Source organism: Scyliorhinus canicula, chromosome 5 (genome assembly GCF_902713615.1).
Source record: "Scyliorhinus canicula chromosome 5, sScyCan1.1, whole genome shotgun sequence".
NCBI classification, from domain to species: Eukaryota; Metazoa; Chordata; class Chondrichthyes; order Carcharhiniformes; family Scyliorhinidae; genus Scyliorhinus; species Scyliorhinus canicula.
This window is the reverse complement of record NC_052150.1, coordinates 53,900,892-53,922,579: the sequence shown is the minus strand read 5'-3', so window position 1 is coordinate 53,922,579 and position 21,688 is coordinate 53,900,892. Positions and strand designations below refer to the sequence as shown.

The 21,688-nt window shown below is 46.1% G+C and overlaps 1 protein-coding gene across 3 annotated transcripts in view; it reads right to left on the bottom strand.

The window, feature by feature from the left end:
* ranbp9 (RAN binding protein 9) overlaps positions 1-21,688 on the bottom strand; it is a 175,223-nt gene that overhangs the window by 3,640 nt on the left and 149,895 nt on the right. For all 3 annotated transcript variants that reach the window (XM_038797079.1, XM_038797078.1, XM_038797080.1), the window contains exons 10-13: positions 19,311-19,461; positions 8,998-9,119; positions 5,865-6,016; positions 2,329-2,440 (exon numbers count right to left, since the gene is read on the bottom strand). In XM_038797079.1, coding sequence (XP_038653007.1) covers positions 2,329-2,440; positions 5,865-6,016; positions 8,998-9,119; positions 19,311-19,461 — 537 coding nt within the window. The remainder of the gene's footprint in view (positions 1-2,328; positions 2,441-5,864; positions 6,017-8,997; positions 9,120-19,310; positions 19,462-21,688) is intronic.

Sequence of the window (21,688 nt, the reverse complement as noted above, 5' to 3'; positions counted from 1 at the left end):
TACTCTCCATTCCAGGCAACATCCTGGTAAATCTCCTTTGCACCTTTTCCAAAGCTTCCACATCCTTCCTAAAATGAGGTGACCAGAACTGCACACAGTACTCCAAATGTGGCCTGACCAAGGTTTTGTACAGCTGCATCATCACCTCACAGCTCTTAAATTCAATCCCTCTGCTAATGAACGCTAGCACACCATAGGCCTTCTTCACAGCTCTATCCACTTGAGTGGCAACTTTCAAAGAACTATGAACATAGACCCCAAGATCTCTCTGCTCCTCCACATTGCCAAGAACCCTACCATTAACCCTGTATTCCGCATTCAGATTTGTCCTTCCAAAATGGACAACCTCACACTTGTCAGGGTTAAACTCCATCTGCCACTTCTCAGCCCAGCTCTGCATTCTATCTATGTCTCTTTGAAGCCGACAACAGCCCTCCTCACTATCCACAACTCCACCAATCTTTGTATCATCTGCAAATTTACTGACCCACCCTTCAACTCCCTCATCCAAGTCGTTAATGAAAATCACAAACAGCAGAGGACCCAGAACTGATCCCTGCGGTACGCCACTGATAACTGGGCTCCAGGCTGAATATTTGCCATCCACCACAACTCTCTGTCTTCTATCGGTTAGCCAGTTTGTTATCCAACTGGCCAAATTTCCCACTATCCCATGCCTCCTTACTTTCTGCATAAGCCTACCATGGGGAACCTTATCAAATGCCTTACTAAAATCCATGTACACTACATCCACTGCTTTACCTTCATCCACATGCTTGGTCACCTCCTCAAAGAATTCAATAAGACTTGTAAGGCAAGACCTACCCCTCACAAATCCGTGCTGACTATCCCTAATCAAGCAATGCCTTTCCAGATGCTCAGAAATCCTATCCCTCAGTACCCTTTCCATTACTTTGCCTACCACCGAAGTAAGACTAACTGGCCTGTAATTCCCAGGGTTATCCCTATTCCCTTTTTTGAACAGGGGCACGACATTCGCCACTCTCCAATCCTCTGGTACCACCCCTGTTGACAGCGAGGATGAAAAGATCATTGCCAACGGCTCTGCAATTTCATTTCTTGCTTCCCATAGAATCCTTGGATATATCCCGTCAGGCCCGGGGGACTTGTCTATCCTCAAGTTTTTCAAAACGCGCAACACATCTTCCTTCCTGACAAGTATCGCCTCAAGGTTATCAGTCTGCTTCACGTATTCATTGTAGATGGCCAGGGGACTTAAGAAGCACAAGCTTGCCTCTAATATTACTCTGGAATGATCGAATGCTGCAAGTATTGTTTTGTGGATATTGGGAGTGTGGGAGGGGGAGGGGATGATGTGGCGTAACCTTGCATGAATATGCACTACTGCAGACAATGCAATTTATTTTTTGCTAATGCTACCTAGGAAGACCAGGTGCCAGGACAACGTTTCTATTACCTTTCACCTCCTCCCTTTTATAGTGAGGGGTGTGCAAGGTTGGGAGGGAAGGAGAAAGATAGAGGGAAATTAGGCAACAAGTTACATAAGGCAATACTGGGGTCGATGGCCAAAGGCTTGGTGAGAGGGGTAGATTGCAAGAAGCATTTTAGGATAGAATTTCAGAATTGAGTTCAGTCAACTGAAGTTCACCAATGGTGGAGTGATTAAAAATTAGGGAAGTACAAGCAAGGCAGAATGAGTAGTGCAATATCTTGGAGGGTTGTGGGGCTAGAGATCACGGAGATAGGGAAGGGCATTGGAAAGTTTAATTTACGAACAGGGGATTTTCACAATAACTTCATTGCAGTGTTAATGCAAGCCTACTTGTGACAATAATAAAGATTATTATTATGACATCATTATTTACAACTAGTTTGTAGTTTAGTTGTGGGCCTAGTTAAATAATCAACTTATGCCAACCAATATGATTTTATGCTGAATTCTGGGGCACTCGCTCATCACATGACTTGGTCTTGGCATCATACTCAAACTAGACAAGGGAGAGAAAAGAAACATATGACCCTTAAGCCAGTGATGCAAGAGGTCAGGGTGTGAAACCATCCACCTCCCTAACTGCTTTCTCCAAATTCAAAGACCTACTGTGCAAAGAAAAAGTATTCAAACAATCACCAATGTCCACTTGAATGCCTCAATTGAAACTGCCTCAACCGCACTTTCAGGTAGTGCATTAATGAACATCTATTTAAAGTAACGTGCAAACGTACTAGCTTTGACAGAGTCGTCCCGACTCAAAACGTTAGCTCCATTCTCTCTCCACAGATGCTATCAGACCTGCTGAGATTGTCAAGCATTTTCTGTTTTTGTTACAAATATACTATTGTACTCACCTAATATAGCACTATTCAATGCAGAGCACACAGGTTCTCTTTGCACTATATCAAGTTGATATCCTACTGGACTGTTCCATGGATCGGAATAGGCAAGCAGACTAAATGCATCCTGAATGGTGCAAAGATATGAAAAATGTGAACAGTGGATAAAAACGGATTCAATATAGAAAGGTATTTAGGAGAAAGTTATTGCAATTATCGAAAGATTTACTAAATTATAGCTTATAAATCTGACAAAATCAAATCACACTCAAGTGATGCACAAGCAAAAAGACACAGCCTCTGTTGATCTTAAACTTAATGCTATGGCAAACATAACTTAAGAATTATAATATAAATGTCTTTCATTCTGAATTATTAGATATGACACCATGAATAATGTGGAAGCCAAGTTGACAAATGCATGATTCAGTTTGTTAAAGAAAGCACACGTAAAGCACGGAATGACACAGTGGCTTAGAGACACTGGACCTTCAATTCCAACCCCCATAATCTGCAGCAAGATACAAACTAGAACTTCCAACTGCAGCAGACGCTGGCCTTTCACAAATTGTGGGGCAAACTCATCTGACGGGACAAAGTTTCCATCCTGCACCGCATGTGGAAAGGCAAATTTATTTCAGAGTGAGAAGTTAGCAATATCTACAGAATTGCATGATAGCTAAAAGCATCATGATGGACAGTTATCAGGGTAAATGTATATTTTCCCCCCACACAGAATTAATAACATGTAAATCTCCAAGGACTGTTCTCTTGCAGGTCTCTGACAATATCCGATCCCACGCCTGGAGGGAGAGTTGGAGACAGCAGCTAAGATTCCACCTCCCCTCAAGACAGCCAGCAGTATTAGATAGCTCTCTATTCAGTTCCCTCAGATGCCTTCACAGCTGGAATAAGTCAGCAGGCTAAGGTGTGGAGATTCCAAGCTCAGGATAAGCGGTCTGTTTTCTGAAGTTCCATTACTGGATTCAGCAGCACCCAAAAATATGGCAGTCTCAATCATATAAACCACTCGCCTACATCTGAAGACCCGGGTTCTCAAGTATTACAATAGGACAAAGTAAACTAAAAATGGCCAACGCCACAATGGTGAAATGAAATGATGCTGCGATCAAAGTTCCAGAAACCTTTTACGCCGTTTCCTGTTTCAAATATATTTAACATTTATTTTTCAATTTAAAATAAAGTTGCACTGGAATAAAGTTATTAGCAGACTTCAGCTGGCAAAGTGCAAAAGTGAGCTTCATTGTAGCATTCCTCTACTTCACTAGTGGTTCTCTCAAATGGTCTCATCTCACCTCCAAGGAACTGGGCAACATGCTTCTCTCGATTCTGATAGAGATCAACCATACTGGGATGCCAAAGGTGAAACAGAACAGAGTTCTCTATACTGCAACTGCCATGTGCATCTGTGCACATAATTAACATTAAGAGACTGAGTATGGTCAAGAGGTGTTAAGAACATGCTGGAGCAACACTCAAAAAGGTTCTGTGAAGCAAGTCTACCAAATAACTAATGTGAATTGGTCTGCAAAGGAAAAGATGCAGATAGCATATGGCTAACAATGTGGTAGTTCTGATTCCTCTAGCTGAATAGTACAGATGCAACGAGTAAAGAAACTGACCCCAAGCAAATAAATCAGACACTGGGCCCTTTGGGAATGGTCTTCAAACCAAAAAACACATCAATAAGAAAGTAAACAGATAACTGCAGCTTAATTAAATGACAATCAAAATCATGACATTTTTGAGATTGGAATAGACCAGAGTCTATAATTTTAAAAGATGGAGTGATACAGCTTACTGTTTAATTGTGTCATTATAGAACATAGAACAGTACAGCACAGAACAGGCCCTTCGGCCCTCGATGTTGTGCCAAGCATTGTCCAAAACCAAGATCAAGTTATCTCCCTGTCATTCTGGTGTGCTCCATGTGCCTACCCAATAACCGCTTGAAAGTTCCTAAAGTGTCCGACTTTTCCTAAAGTGTCCGACTCCACTATCACAGCAGGCAGTCCATTCCACACCCTAACCTACCTCGGATATCCCTCCTACATTTCCCACTCTGAATCTTATAGTTATGCCCCCTTGTAACAGCTACATCCACCCAAGGAAATAGTCTCTGAACGTCCACTCTATCTGTCCCCTTCATCATCTTATAAACCTCTATTAAGTTGCCTCTCATCCTCCTCCGCTCCAAAGAGAAAAGCCCTAGCTCCCTCAACCTTTCCTCATAAGACCTATTCTGCAAACCAGGCAGCATCCTGGTAAATCTCCTTTGCACCCTTTCCAATGCTTCCACATCCTTCCTCTAATGATAAGGTTTCTCATTAGTTGATGGGGAAAAAGCATCAGAACTGACAGTCAGTTTATGGGTTTGCTTTCTGAAGCAAAATAAATCATGCAAACTGAAAATAAGTCAATATAGGTAGTGCTGAGGGAGGGTGACGACTGACAAACAATCCCAACTGAAGCTACTGTAGGCATCTACAGCAAAGTAGGATGCCAATCAGTCCATTTTAGCTCTGTGAATTCTTTGAAAGAGCTGATGATTTGGTCCCATTCCCTTCAATTACTTTTTACAAACATTTATCCAAAATTCTTATTAAAAGCCTGGATTCTGCATCTCAGTTTCTGGTTGGAGCATTCCACATCTTAACAAGTCTTAAAATATTTATCAGCCCGTCTTTGTTCTTTTGATAGTTAGAAATTATATTGATGCCATCATGTTAATAACCCAATGACCATTGAAATAGCTTTTCTCCATTTGCCTCAGCAACATTCAATAATTTTGGACATCTCTTTTAGATCACCTGCCAACCTTTAACTGAAAATGGCTCAGTTTGTTCTCATAACAAAAGCCTGACAAGTGTCTTTGTCATGGCCATGACCAGTCTCAGTATGGATTCATTTTGTTCCTCAAATTGGACACAACTGGACAGAAATTTCTAATGGCAGTCAGAATTCAGTTGCCACTGCCTCTGTCTTTATATTCTCTATACCCTCAGCCATGAAACCTAGAATCCTATATATATGGAAAAGTTATCAGATTGCCCTCCCACTTTTAATGGTCTACATAGTTACTTCTGTATTCTATGCACTTATGATAAAGTTTAAAATTTTTACCAAAATTTTTACCTTTCCCAAAACATATCAACCCACATTTAAATGTTATGACATCTATCTGTCCAGTGTACTAAACCTGTGCCCCCAAATCTCCAATTAATCAGACTCCCTCGTTTTGTGTTGTCTGCAAGTTCTAATATTTGTGATCCCTATTCCAGAGAGAGAGAGAGAGAGAGCCATAGAGAGGGAGCACTAAAATGCCTGGCTAGGTTATGTGTTTCAATCCTCAATGCGGCTCACACACAGAACCTTTAGAGTCTGAGGAGACAAAGGTTACCAATGGAGCCAAACTGACATGTGTGCTTTGCCTTTCCTGAGATTTTTTTTTTTTTAAATAACTAGCTCAATTTATCATTTTCAGCAACATTAAAGTTCCATACCAAGCCAAATTTGTATTACGTTGGTACCTGTAACATTTTTTTATTGGCTGTGTTTTTGCCACATTCTCTTCTCAGCTGCTCACTCACGGTTTGCAGTTCGCGCCCAAAATGAATCATGCGTTCGATCGCTGCCTGGCTGCCACCACAAAGTTGGCGTCGTGACTGAGTCAAGTCTATTTCTGTCAAGAATCCATGAAAAAACATCAAACTGATTTCTTACATTAAAATAAGAGAGCAGTCAGACTCTGAATAAAATTAAAAAGCAACCAGTGCATCTTAGTGAGGAAGCAAAGTTCTAAAATGGATTGAACACATCAGAATCATTTGGTTGCAAAGCTCAACTACGTCAACTAAAAGTTGGACTGAAGCATTATTTAGTAAGAAAGAATATAGGTAAATAAATGCCAAGTTCAAGTTTCACTTGTCATTGAATTCAGTTGAACACAGGAACAGGAGAAGGCCATTCAGCCACTTGAGCTTGTCAGCCTTTCAATTAGATCATGGCTGATATGTACCGTAACTCCAATGTACCGTCACTCCCATTTACCGATATTGGTTCCACATCCCTTACCTAAAAACGATCCATTATGTGTCTAAGATGTCACTCCATTTTCATAATAGTAACAGTTGTTGCACAGTAAAAACAAAGTCACACTTATCGATTACACTGTTAATTCTCCTTTTCACATTACTTCCACCTCCACAAGGGAATTAGCATTTCAAACTAACTAGATTGCCAGAAAACATTTTGTATCAAAAATAATTAAATATAATAGTTTTAAAAAGTCCACTATAAAATATTAACACCACGTAGCTTGTTTTCGATCAAAAAGATTTTGATTATTACAAATTAATAAAAATGTAAATATCAATTGCAACACCTCCAAAAAACAGACCATTTGACAGTCCCAAATAAATTAGATTGTAATAAATACAAAACCATTTTGAAACCCCAGAGGCTCGCAAATTACAAACAACTGACACCTTTCAATGAACCAGGTCCATCTACAACTTAAAATATTGGATATACAGCAAGTACAGGATTCCAGCAGCTGTTAAAACAGCTTTAGTGTAATAGACGTATTACATACGAGGAATCATGGATGTCCTGAAATCATGGGGGAGGTTTGTACTCAGGAGTTGGTGGTACATGGGTGATGGAGAATGAGGCTTCCCCACTTCGCCTATTCTTGGGTGATCTTCTGGTTCTTGGAACTATCAGGCAACAGTTGCTAAGTGTAACTAATAAAACCACAAATAAAGATTCCCAACTACAGGGGACCCAATCATTTCATTAAAGTAAATCCAAAATATTTGTAGAAGTCATGTTAATTGATGTAATGGGATCTGATATCGCTTGATCCAAAATGATATGGCCAGATGCCTTGTTGACAGGACATCATGTGATCAAGTTTCAGAAATACCTTCAACTGGAATTGGCAATGCTGTTCCACCAGTGCATCAGGTACTGATGAGCGAACAGCCTCCTAACTCATCAGCCAGCATTTCAAACATTAGTAGCTGCAGCACATTTGAGGAAGGAGGTCCTGCAACAGAACATTCATTCCCCACCTCCCCTCCTATTTATTAAACACTGCTTGAGCCTCAACTGGAGTACTGTGCCCAGTTCTTGGCACTCCACTTTAGGAAGGATCTGAAGGCATTAGAGGAGGTGCAGAAAAGATTAATGAGCGTGACTCCAGAGATGAGGGGCTTCCGTTATGTAGCTACAGGCGCCGGAATGTGGCGACTAGGGGCTTTTCACAGTAACTTCATTGAAGCCTACTTGTGACAATAAATGATAAAAAAAGAGAAAAAAAAGAGATTAGAGAGGAGAAAGTTAAGGGGAGACTTGAGGTATTCAAAATCATGAAAGGACTAAACAAAGTAGGCAGAGAAAAACTGTTCCCATTGGTAGAAGTATCAAGAACCAGAGGGTAATTAAGGTAGTTGACACAAGAAGCAATGGTGACTAAGGAAAAACCTTTTTTATGCAACAAGTGATTCGGATCTGGAATGCACAGCCCAAGTGTGGTGCAGGCAAATTCAATCACAGCATTCAAAAGTGAACTGGATCAGGAATTGGATCATTAATGGAAAAATAAAGATTTCAGGGCTATGGGGGGGGGGGGGGGGGGGGGGGGGGAGAGAAGCAGGGGAGAGAGAGTTAAAATGCTCTTGCAGAGAGGTAGCGCCAACCCGACAAGCTGAATGGCCTTCTGCGCCATAACCATTTTATGATTCTATTCTATGATACGGCTAGGATCTTCCAGGATCTGTGATCCTACAGCAGCCACCTTGTCCTATGCAAATTGCCAGACTCCAGGACATCCTTCGCTCAACAGAAGAGGACCGTGGAGATTGCAATGACCTAGGAAGCCGACTAAACAGGGAGTCAACGAAACACATCCTGCTAGCAGAGCTCCAGAATTAGGCATAATTTCAGATGAGGGGGGAAAAACGACTGGCTTACTGTGTGTATATGACAATTTTGAAAATAAAGACATCTGTTGCAAAACCCCTGGATCCCTAAATGATTGGGTTAATTCTGACTGGGCACAGCAATGGGTTGAAAAAAAAGGCCCTCTGGGGCCTTCTTCAAATTTAACCTACGCAAATTGGGTTCAAATGTCTGGAGTGCTGATTTTAAAAGTAGTAAGCGGAATAAAGCCTTCTCAATCGGGTTGCTTAGTGGCTTGTGGTCTTCATTGTGAAAATTCCCCACAGTTTTACAGCAATATTCACCAGTCACAAGACTGGAAAATCTTTTGGGAGTCACGGTTGCAGTGCAAAGCAGTGGGGGATGTGAAGGAAGACAGAAAAGGAAAGAGACCGTGGAAGTCTTTTTTTTGTAAATGACTTGCGCTTGACCTTGGAGTGAAAGTGACAGCATTGTATTGGGCACCCTCTATTTTGGTGAAGTGATTTATGCTCACTCCCATACTTATTAGCACATTCGGTCAGCAGTGCATTTTGCTCCACAGGCAATTCATCAGTGTCATAGAAAGGCAAAGGGAAAATTCAAAACGAGACGGTACAAATCAGTCAATCTGTAACAAGAGGGGGAAAAGGTAACATTTTTGATGCAAAATTGAGCTCTGACAAAATGTTTACGCACAATATGCTGCCTTTTCCCATTTGTAGAGTTAAATATTCATACCCATATCAGTATCATTTTCATCCATATCATGGTCATGTTTTGAACTGCCATTAAGGAGGCCATTAGTTGAAGAGTCTGCCACCCCATTGGTGTAGTGCTCGGTCTCCATATCTATATCAGTGCTACAGAATAAGATAAACACGAATGATATTATAAGATTTATAATGACAATTGCATTCTCCTTTATAAAACATGCCCCCAATCCGGCCTGAAGTAATTTTAAACAGCAAAATAACAAACCCAAACAGAATTAAGTAAGCCGGCTATTTTCTCCCGACATCCACCCTTAAGTAAATAGTTTAAACTCCATTCTTTTATCTTGCCCACCATTTGTAATTAATCAATTCTCCTCACACATCAATGCTTCCTACAATGAGCCACAGAAGAACAGCTGATTTATTCAGAATTCCATACTTCAGACATTCTAGCAGATACTGGGAACACGTCATGAGGCTAAGTGGCTTCGTGGCAGATTTTGCTAGCTAAGCTGCAACAATCTTAAATATATACATTTTCTTCATTCCCCTCCTCCACTCCCTCCCACTCCACAATAAGACAAAAACCAATAACCTTTCTTTTTTTTTAAAAAAAAGCACATTTTGGAAAGTGAGCTGCTGGGACAAAGCCAGCATTTATTATCCACCTTTATTTGCCCATAAGCTGGCGGCAAGCTGTACTCTTGAACTGCTGCAGCCAATGGGGTGCCAGAAGAGAGCCAGGAATTTGGAGAAGCAACAATGAAGGAGTGGTGATACTCTTCTAGGGGCTGGTTTAGCTCACTGCGCTAAATCGCTGGCTTTTAAAGCAGACCAAGCAGGCCAGCAGCACGGTTCGATTCCCGTACCAGCCTCCCCGGACAGGCGCCGGAATGTGGCGACTAGGGGCTTTTCACAGTAACTTCATTGAAGCCTACTCGTGACAATAAGCGATTTTCATTTCATTTCTACGTCAGGATAGCATCTAACCTTGAGCTGTGGTGTTCCCATGAATCTACTGTCTTTGCGTTTCTAAGTGATAGAAGTAATGGGTTCAGAAGGTACCTTGAGCAGCTGCTGTAGTGTAACTTTTAGATGGTACATACTGCTGCCACTGTGCACCAGTCGTGGAAGGAGTCAATGATTAAGGTAGGGTTTGGGATGCCAATCAAGCAGGTCGCTTTTACTTGTATGGGTCAAGCTTCTTGAGTGTTGTGGAAGCGGTACTCAGCCAGGCATTCCATCACACTCTTGACTTGTGCTTTATAAATAGTGGATAGATTTTGCTATAGATTTTCCAGCTTCTGATCTGCTTTTGTCACCAGGATACATACATGGCTGGTCCAGTTACGTTTCTGGTCAATGGTAACCCCAGGATGTTGATAGTGGGGGATTCAGCAATGGCAATGCCGCTGATTGCCAAGGGGATATAGTTAAGTTCCCGCTACCCGATTCCCACTTACTTCAATTTTGTAAGGGCCTCTCAATGCCATAAGTCCTTCATACTACAGCAGGGATGTTGACAGGTCCATAGTCTTTGCTATAGCCACAGCCTTCAGTTGTTCCTTGGCCCTGACGTTTCAGCTTGTTGGCCGAGCATGATCAGTGGCACCGGAAGCACACATGAAACCGCTCCCAACATGAATTTCACACTGGCTGGGTAATTTCACAGGGGCTTTTCACTAGGGGCTTTTCACAGTAACTTCATTGAAGCCTACTCGTGACAATAAACGAATTTCATTTCATTTTCAATTAACTGCTGACCAGCTGAGACAGGCTCAGCACTGCCGGTGGGGGCAGGAAGGGAGCAGGCACCAGGAAAGTGGAAGTCTGCTCAAGAGCCTCACTCCCTGTTTTGCAAATCAAGCTTTTGGACACATCACTTCAGTTATAGTGTTGCTGCTGTCTCCAGACTGTCATCAGTACCCAGAGCCCATGCCAGATGGGACAGAAATGCATGAAGTCAGTCTGCCCCATGCCCGCCAACTGCTTTTCTGAAGAGTATCTCAGGCTATTGCTGGAGGTAGTTAATCATTGATGCAACAGCTAGCTGCCGCAATATAGTAGGAGGAGGCTATCTCATGACAAAGGAGGATTGGACGGACATAGCAAGACTGGTCAGTGGACATGGTGTTTTACGCAGAATCTGGATCCAGGCAGGTAAAGGGTCAATGACCTGTGCTCTGGCTGGGTGAGGATGGATTCTAACTGGAACCTTGGACAGAACTCTGTGGGCGGCAGCACTTGTTGGTGCCGACAGGTGCGAAATACAGAACACAATGTGGCTCTTAATCCTGTCCCTTGATAGATCATGGCCAGTGTTGGAGAAGGCGGCTGGTATGCTCTGTCATGTAGAGGAGGAACTAATGAAAGCACTTTTGTCCTTACAGGAGAGGATGACAGATGGGTGGCGAGATTTCAAACGTCTTTCTCCTAAGTTAGACAGAGGAGTAATCACTGGAGATGTCCTGCCAATGTGGAGTCAAGACCACTGGTTACAGATAGGCAGTGGTCTCGGATGAAGGAGAGAGCCCAATGGACAGGGAAGAGATTGGTTGAGCGTTTGAGAGTTGCAGGGCAGCAGTCGCTCATCAAGTCTGAAAAGTAACGACTTCCGGTTGCGGCTATGAGGAGCTAAGCCGCACGTTCGGCAGCTCACGCTTTAATAGGACTTGTGGCCTCTTTTAAGGGCCCCAAACGGCGCTGATTCGACGATTCCCGGTGGATAAAGGGGTCTGGAGCAAAACCCGGGATTTATGGTGCGGACCCGGAGTGGGGCGAGGAGAAAAACTGCAGCAGCTCCCCTGGAAAAGCGGGGGAAGGTGGACAAAATGGCAGCCGGTGGAGCCCCTGAGGAGTGGAGGCAGTGGGCGGAGGAGCAGCAGGCGGCCCTTCTGCGCTATTTTACGGAGCTGAAAGGAGAGTTGCTGGAATCCCTGAAGATAACGACAAGTAAGCTGCTGGAGACCCAGACAACTCAGGGTGCAGCGATACTTGAGTTGCAGCAGCAGGCCTCTGAGCGCGAGGATGAGGTTTCGGCCCTCGTGGGGAAGGTGGAGATGCACGAGGCGCTCCACAAAAAGTGGCAAGATCGTTTCGAGGAGATGGAGTTTCGATCAAGGAGGAAGAACTTGTGGATCCTGGGCCTCGCGGAGGGGCTGGAGGGGTCGGACCTGCCGGCCTATGTGGCCGTGATGCTGAACTCGCTAGTGGGGGCAGGATCCTTCCATCTGCCCCTGGAGCTGGAGGGGGCCCCACAGAGCACTGGCCAGGCAGCCTAAGGCGAATGAACCCCCGTGGGCGGTGCTGGTACGGTTCCATCGGTTCAGTGACCGGGAGTGTGTGCTGCGATGGGCCAAGAAGGTGAGGAGAAGCAATTGGGAGAATTCGGTAGTACGTGTCTACCAGGACTGGAGTGCGGAGGTGGCTAAGCGGAGGGCCGGGTTCAACCGGATGAAGGCGGTGCTCCACGGTAAGCAGGTGAAGTTCGGCATGCTGCCGCCTGCGCACCTGTGGGTCACCTACAAGGACCGACATTACTATTTTCAGTCCCCAGAGGAGGCGTGGGCCTTTGTGCAGGCTGAAAAGTTGGACTTGAACTAGGGATTGGGGGCTATGGGAGTTTTTGTTTGTATCACTGTGTATGCTGTTGCTGGTTATTCTGTTTGTTTTTTTTTTCTCTCGCTTTCGGATGTTGGTGGTTATGGTTTTGTGTCTTAAGGGGGGTATCGGGGTTTGTGGTTGACCTGTTTTTGTTTGTACGGGGTTGGTGGATGGGTTGGGACTGCTATTTGGGAGCTGCGTTGGGGGGGGGGGGGGGGTGGGGTAGGGCAGTGTGAAAGCGCGGGCTTTCCTCTGGTTTCCCGCGCTGCGGGACGAGGGGGGTGGAGCTGGTGGCAAAGGGCGTGGATATCAGATCCGTTTTACCGCGCTGAAGCGGTGCCAAGGAGCTGATGCGGGGGGGGGGGGAACCCCATATCGAGAGGGGTCGGAGTTAGGGCGGGAGCTGCCGGGGTCAGCTGGCTCACGGGAGTACGATGAAGGGAGCTTCGTGGCTAGGAGGGGTCCTAGCCTTGAGGGGGGGTTTACCGGGTTGCTGCTGGATTGGCCAGGGAGGAGCTGGTGTGGGTCAGGGTGAGGTTCTATCACCGTGGGAAACAGGCCGAATGGGTGCTGGCCTGGGGCGAGCAGTCGATGGGCCATAGCTAGTTGACGGGGGGAGGGGGGCGGGGTGCCCCCTGATCCGGCTGATCACGTGGAACGTGAGGGGGTTGAATGGGCCGGTTAAGCGGGCCCAGGTGTTTTTGCATCTGAAGGGGCTTAAGGCGGACGTGGCCACGCTCCAGGAGACTCACCTGAAGGTGGCGGAACAGGTCAGTCTGAGGAAGGGGTGGGTGGGACAGGTTTTCCATTCAGGGCTCGACGCGAAGAACCGGGGGGTGGCGATCCTGGTGGGGAAGAGGGTGGCGTTTGAGGCGTCTGAGGTGGTGGCTGATAGTGGCGGCAGATATGTGATGGTGCAGGGGGAGAGGGTGGTGTTGGTAAATGTGTACGCCTCAAATTGGGATGCTGGTGGTTTCATGAGGCGTATGTTGGGCCGCATTCCTGACCTGGAGGTGGGAGGCCTGATCATTGGGGTGGGGGGGGAATTCAATACGGTGCTGGATTCCCTACTGGATCGTTCTAGTTCAAGGACAGGCAGGAGGCCGGCGGCGGCCAAGGTGTTGAGGGGGTTTATGGACCAGATGGGAGGAGTGGATCCTGGAGGTTTGGGAGGCAGAGGGCTCGGGAGTACTCTTTTTTCTCCCATGTGCACAGGGTTTATTCCCGTATTGATTTCTTTGTCCTGATCAGGGGACTAGTCCCGAGGGTGGAGGAGGCCGAATATTCGGCTATAGCAATTTCGGACCATGCTCCGCATTGGGTGGATCTGGAGATGGGGGAGGTGCGGGACCAGCGCCCGCTTTGGAGTCTGGACGTGGGGTTGTTGACTGATGAGGAGGTGTGTAGGAGGGTCCGGGGATGTATCGAGAGGTACCTCGAAGTCAATGATACTGGGGAGGTCCGGGTGGGGATGGTGTGGGAGGCTCTGAAGGCAGTGATTAGGGGGGAGCTGATCTCCATCCGAGCCCATAGGGAGAGGGGGGAGAGGAGGGAGAGGGAGAGACTGAAATGAAAAAATGAAAATCGCTTATTGTCACGAGTAGGCTTCAATGAAGTTACTGTGAAAAGCCCCTAGTCGCCACATTCCGGCGCCTGTCCGGGGAGGCTGGTACGGGAATCGAACCGTGCTGCTGGCCTGCTTGGTCTGCTTTAAAAGCCAGTGATTTAGCCTGGTGAGCTAAACCAGCCCCTGGTGGGGGAGCTGTTGAGTGTAGATAGGAGGTATGCGGAGGCCCCGGATGAGGGATTGCTGGGGGAGCGGCGTAGCCTGCAGGCCAAGTTTGATTTATTGACCACCAGAAAGGCGGAGACACAGTGGAGAAGGCGCAGGGAGCGGTCTACGAGTATGGAGAGAAGGCGAGCAGGATGCTGGCGCATCAGCTTCGCAAGCGGGACGCGGCTAGGGAGATTGGTGGAGTGAAGGATAGGGGTGGGAATGTGGTGCGGCAGGGGGCAGAGGTCAATGGGGTCTTTAGGGACTTCTACAGGGAACTGTACCGGTCGGAGCCGCCGGTGGTGGGTAGGGGGAATGGAGAGCTTTTTGGACAGGCTGCAATTTTCAAGGGTGCAGGAGGAGCAGGTGGAGGGACTGGGGGCGCCGATCGAGTTGGAGGAGCTGGTCAGAGGTATTGGCCACATGCAGTCGGGGAAGGCGCCAGGACCGGATGGGTTCCCGGTTGAATTTTATAAGAAATACGCGGACCTGTTGGGCCCCCTGTTGGTTCGGACCTTTAATGAGGCATTGTAGGGGGGTGTTTTGCCCCCGACGATGTCACGGGCGCTGATTTCCCTGATCCTGAAGCGAGATAAGGACCCCTTGCAGTGTGGATCATATAGGCCAATTTCACTGCTGAATGTGGACGCCAAGTTGCTGGCGAAGATCTTGGCCACTAGAATAGAGGACTGTGTGCCGGGGGTGATACATGAAGATCAGATGGGTTTTGTGAAGGGGAGGCAGCTGAACACTAACGTGCTAAATGTGATAATGATGCCGGCGGCAGAAGGAGAGGCGGAGATTGTGGTGGCATTGGATGCGGAGAAGGCCTTTGATAGGGTTGAGTGGGGGTACTTGTGGGAGGTGTTAAAGGGGTTCGGGTTTGGGGAGGGGTTTATTAAATGGGTGAGGTTGCTGTACGAGGCCCCGATGGCGAGTGTAGCGACAAATGGGAGGAGGTCCGAGTACTTCAGGCTCCACCGTGGGACGAGGCAGAGGTGCCCCCTGTCCCCCTTGCTTTTTGCGTTGGTAATTGAGCCTCTTGCCATGGCTCTCAGGGAGTCGGGGAGGTGGTGGGGTCTGGTGCGGGGTGGGGAGGAGCACCGAGTGTCGCTGTATGCGGACGACTTGCTGTTGTATGTAGCAGACCCGGTGGGGGGAATGCCAGAGGTGATGGAGATTCTTGCTGAGTTTGGGAGTTTCTCGGGCTATAAATTGAACCTGGGCAAGAGTGAGCTGTTTGTAGTACACCCGGGAGATCAGGAGGAGGGGATTGGTAAGCTCCCGCTAAAGAGGGCAGTGAGGTGTTTTAGGTACCTGGGGGTTCAGGTGGCTAGGAGTTGGGGGACTCTGCACAAGCTTAATTTTACTAGGTTGGTGGAGCAGATGGAGGAGAAATTTAAAAGGCGGGACAAGCTGCCGCTGTCGTTGGCGGGTAGAGTACAGTCCGTTAAAATGACGGTGCTCCCGAGGTTTTTGTTTCAGTGCCTCCCCATTTTCATTCCGAGGGCCTTTTTTAGGAGGGTGAACAGCAGCATTCTGGGATTTGTTTGGGCGCACGGGACTCCGAGGGTGAGGACGGTCTTTTTGGAGCGGGGCAGGGATAGAGGGGGGCTGGCGCTGCCCAACCTATCTGGGTACTACTGGGCGGCTAATGTCTCGATGGTACACAAGTGGGTAATGGATGGGGAGGGGGCAGCATCGAAACGGCTGGAGATAGCGTCCTGTGAAGGCGCGAGCCTGAAGGCACTGGGAACGGCGCCGTTGCCGCTCCTTCCAAAGAGGTATACTACGAGCCCGGTGGTGGCGGCTACCCTCAAACTTTGGGGGCAGTAGAGGCGACACAGGGGGGCTCGGTGGAGGCCCAGCTGCGGGGGAACCACCGGTTTGTCCCAGGGAACATTGATGGCGGGTTCCTGGGGTGGCACAGGGCGGGCATTAGGAAGTTGGGAGACCTGTTCATTGACGGGAGGTTTGTGAGCCTGGGTGAACTGGAGGAGAAGTTTGAGCACCCCCCGGGGAATATGTTCAGGTACCTTCAGGTCAAGGCGTTTGCTAGGCGGCAGGTGGAGGTGTTCCCTTCGCTGCCCCCGCGGGGGGGTAAGGGATAGGGTGCTTTCGGGGGTGTGGGTCGGGGATGGGAAGGTGTCTGACATCTACCAGGTGATGCAGGAGGTGGAGGAGGCGTCGGTAGAGGAGCTGAAGGCTAAGTCGGAAGTGGAGCTGGGAGAGCAGATTGAGGGGAGAACATGGGCGGACGCCCTGGAGAGGGTGAACTACTCCTCTTCATGTGCGAGGCTTAGCCTCATCCAGTTCAAGGTACTGCACAGGGCTCATATGTCCGGGACGAGGATGAGCAAGTTTTTTGGGGGTGAGGACAGGTGCATTAGGTGTTCGGGGAGCCCAGCGAACCATGCCCATATGTTTTGGGCATGCCCGGCACTGGGGGAATTCTGGCAGGGGTGGCGAGGACGGTGTCGAGGGTGGTAGGGTCCAGGGTCAAGCCAGGCTGGGGACTCGCAATATTTGGGGTGGGGTGGAGCCCGGAGTGCAGGAGGCGAAAGAGGCCGATGTTTTGGCCTTTGCGTCCCTAGTAGCCCGGCGGAGGATCTTGCTGCAGTGGAAAGATGCGAGATCTCCGAGCGTGGAGACCTGGATCAATGACATGGCGGGATTCATTAAGCTGGAGAGGGTCAAATTCGCCCTGAGGGGGTCGGTACAAGGGTTCTTTCGGAGGTGGCAGCCTTTCCTCGACTTTCTGGCTCAACGATAAGGAACTAGGTCAGCAGCAGCAGCAACCCGGGGGGGAAAGGGGGGGGTATTGTTTAAGTTAATTTGCTTATTGTTAATTTATTTTGTTGTTTATTGGGTTTGGGGGGGGCGGGGTTCATTACAGGCGTTACGGGTGCTGGGGGGTGTTTATTATTGTTATTATTATTATTATTGTTCTGTTGCTATATATTTTTCGAAAAATTCCAATAAAATTAAAAAAAAAAAGTCTGAAAAGTAACCTGGCTGCATACAATCAGACTTCGTAATGCTGTTCGATACCGACATCCTTTCTACCTCCCTCAGAAGGAGCATCATAACAGTCCCAAAAGGACCTTGAACTCCCGACGATGACCAGCTGCCTGTGCATCACGTCATATCCTCCCTCTATACGAAGCACCAGCGCAGATACAGGCATGTCAGTGGACATATGCCTATCGGAGGCTGTGGTAGTGCACATTGGTGAAGGTAAATCACAATTGCCCAAGGAATTGGTGTAGGGCATAGAGTCCCCAGGTCGTCGGCAGTCAGAGGCTTGTTGGAGACCAGGGTGATGCTGAACTCGAGGCAAATGATGTGTCTCCATCAAGCGGCAGATGCTGGATGTTCAATGGGATGCGTGGGGTGATCTGGCAGAAATCCCCGGGCCCCATGGTCTCAGTGTTGGAGGAGTCCATGCAGAACATGAGCATGATATTGATCCAGAGCTCAGAATGCACAGCCTCCTCCAGAGAGAGCAGTGACTCTCAGAGCAGCTCCAGCAGCTCAATCAGGTGTTGCATTCTGACCTTCCAAATCCACACACTCGCAGTGAGGTGGATAAGATACCTGGTAACTCTGCTTGCTGTCTGTCCATCAATGGTGAGCTGGGAGGTTCAAACCAATCTCAGAATCTCTACTGTGCAGGAGGCCATTCAGCCCATCACATTTACACTGACCCTCCGAAAGAGCACCCTACCTATGCCGAATTCCCCATCCTATTACCTTAATCCCATCTAACCTTTGGACACTAAGGGGCAATTTAGCATGGCCAATCCATTTAACCTGCACATGTTTGGACGATGGGAGGAAACCGGAACAAACCCACGCAGACACGGGGAGGAAGTGCAAATTCTACACAGTCACCCGAGGCCAGAAATGAACCTGTAGCTGTGAGACAGCAGTGCTAACCACCGTGCTGCCCATAATGGCCTCTATAATCATGGGGTCCTCAAGATGGATCACTATGTGTCACTTCTGGCTGAAGATGGCTGCATATGCTACTGATTTGTATTTTGCACTGATGTGCTGGGCTCCATCTTCACTGAGGATGGGAATGCTTGTGGAGCCTCTTCCTCCTCTACCAACATTCAGGACTGAGCTTTGATCTCATTCATTGGTTGTGGAATCACTTAGTTCAGTCTATAGCATGCTGCTTCCAGTGTTTAACATGCTTTTAATCCTATGTTGTAGCTTCACCAGTTGGCATTTCATTTTCAGCTATGCCTGGTGCTGCTCCTCACTTCTCTCCTTTACTCTTCTTTGAATTGGTGTTGGTTCCTTGGCTTAATGGTGTTGATAGAGAGGAATACGCCAGGCTATGAGATTCCAGATTGTGGTTGAATATAGTTCTGATGTCCCACAGAACCTCATGGGTGCCCAGCTTTGAGCTGCAAGACTTGCTCAATTCTATTTCACACTGTGTTAGTGCCACATGTGGGTTCAGTCCTTGTGGAATGAAGTCCCTTCTTCACACGGAGGCTTGAGTCATGCACCAGCTGTAACCAATAACTTTTCAGTGTCTGGCAGCACTGCTGCAAAACTAACCGGCAAGCACTTTACAAAAGATGATTCTTAAGTCTAACCATCAACTTTATTTTACATTTTTTCCCAATCAGATTACTTCCACGAGCTGACAGGTTTTAACATTCACCTTCAGAACTGTAGCTAGCCTTTGAGGAAGATTAATGAGAATCATAGAATCTCTACAGTGCAGAAGGAGGCCATTCAGCCCATCAGGTCTGCACTGATGTCCGCATCAATTGTACTAGAAACTGTAAACTTGCGCAGAAATGAAACAGTTAGCAGGGATGGGGAGTATTAAAAGACATTCTTAGTTCGAAGTATATATGCTGGATTATAATTCCAGCTCAGTAAATATAAAACAAAAAACTAAAGTTGAAGACATCACATTTAAACATTAAAACACTTACTTGTCTCTGCTACAGCTGTTTGATTGCTGAGATCTTGCAGCATTTAAACTGTTTAATTCTGATGTATTTAAACATGAGGTCGGGTGCTTGTGACTGCTGGATTGATGACCTTTATTTGATATTATACCATTGCTACAATTATTTTCATAACCTGTCAAAAAATTAAACACATCAAGCCCTTCATGATTTCCCTTCTCAATTACCTTGGCAAAGAAATGCGTTAGCTATATCAGAGGGCGAAAATCGGGGGGATGCAGGAAAAGGGTTACCGGCAGATGTGTATGATTACTTCTAAAGCCACAGCTTTTTTCAAACATATAATTTGGAGAAACGGGCATTAAACAAAGTTTAAAACCAGGTTTTTGATTTGTCAGTCATAAAAAGCTTTTGCAAATGTTTTTGTGCCTTCACTGTAAACCTTCACACAACCTTCAAGGTGGTATTTTGTGAAATAAAACATAACCAACAATCCTGATAATTAAACGGTTATAGTCATTAGACCAAAAGAGTGTTAGTGAAGGCGAAGAACTATGAATAGCCAAGACAAAAGAAAACAATTGTTCTAGGTGCAGTGACCATGGATCTCTTGACAGGTCATCTGATAGGTGCAGGCCACAATGTGACTTCAAACAGGGAGACTGATAGCTTTTGTTAGGAAAAGGTAAAGCTTGGAAGAAAAAGCTGAAAATGCCTCAAGAGAGACAACCTTAATTTTGATGCTTTACCAGAAGCCACCATTAAAGCACAATCTCCAGATTCCTGCTACTTTGGATTTTAAGTTGAAGACTATCAATTGCAGTAGTTTTCAGAGTTCAATATGGAGAACTCACTAATGATTGGCATTACACAAGTGACTAATTGTACCCAAGCAAAATACTGCAAATGCCAGAACCCTGAATTAAAACCAAAGATACTGTAAAAACTAAGCAGGTCTGGCAGCATCAACAGAGAGAGAAATAGAGGCAATGTTTCAGGTTGATGGCTATCCATTGGCCTAATTATATATTGTGAGGGAATGGCCATCATCTTCCTGATATTCCAGGTTTCCTTTCCGTGAATGCAATTTACTTGGTTTGGTAAGCAAAATTGGAATAAAGGTTTATTTCCCTGCTTTCATAATGTTTGCTACATTGCAACAGTCTATACCTCAAAATTACTTTATTAATAGGGGCATGCAGATAGCATAGCTGCTAAATTATTTGAAGTGTCTCAAGTCATTGATACAAACAAGGCTTAACGTTCCAATTTAGGAGTGAGGCATGTGATAGTAGCAGGTGGGTAGCAGTTCATGCCATATCCCTTGTACACTAACAGTTGCAAACATATATAGGAGTGAAAGGAACTGTACCACTAACCGTCAGGGAAAAAAATGGCCAAAGGTGCTGCTCATGCACTATAGTTATACCTAGACAGTAATATTAAGTAAAATATGTGAAGCTTGCATATTATCAAATTGAACTTAACGGAAATGCCCAGGAGGCAGCTGTAGAACAGGTGGGGTAATACTGAATCTGCTTTCAAAGAGGCAGCAGTCACTGGCATAACCAGGTATATGTAACATACATAAATCCAAACACTTACAATCCCCTGGGTTGACAAATCAGCCATTGAAGTGCAATCACACGCTAACAATAACGGATTTACTTCCTCAAGGGATTTATGCTCTTTTAACAGGACCTTCTTACTGTTGCCCTAGTTATATCATCTTTGCAAGTAGGGATTCCTTGTACCACAATAAAACTGGAAATGCCTCTTGCAGCACAAAGCCCAACCTAAAAGAAGTGTGTCAAGTAACTGTGGATATGGATTTATGCTCTTTTAACAGGACCTTCTTACTGTTGCCCTAGTTATATCATCTTTGCAAGTAGGGATTCCTTGTACCACAATAAAACTGGAAATGCCTCTTGCAGCACAAAGTCCAACCTAAAAGAAGTGTGTCAAGTACTGTGGATATGGATTTATGCTCTTTTAACAGGACCTTCTTACTGTTGCCCTAGTTATATCATCTTTGCAAGTAGGGATTCCTTGTACCACAATAAAACTGGAAATGCCTCTTGCAGCACAAAGTCCAACCTAAAAGAAGTGTGTCAAGTAACTGTGGATATAAATAGCATCCAGAAGAACAAAGAAGAAGAATGGGGTGGGGTAGGTTTGGGTGTAAATAGTGTCTCTGAACTTTTAGCATTAAGATTGGTTTGTTTTGAGCTCTAATCTAGAAAACCATCAGGATTGCCTGAACTGCTTTGTGACACAGGATTATGCAAGTATCACATAATAGAAATTATTTTCTTTGTTGATATGCAGAAAACAAAGGGAAATCTTCTTGAAACAATTAAAATAACAGAATTCAAATTACAGTTGATCTATAATAAGGACTA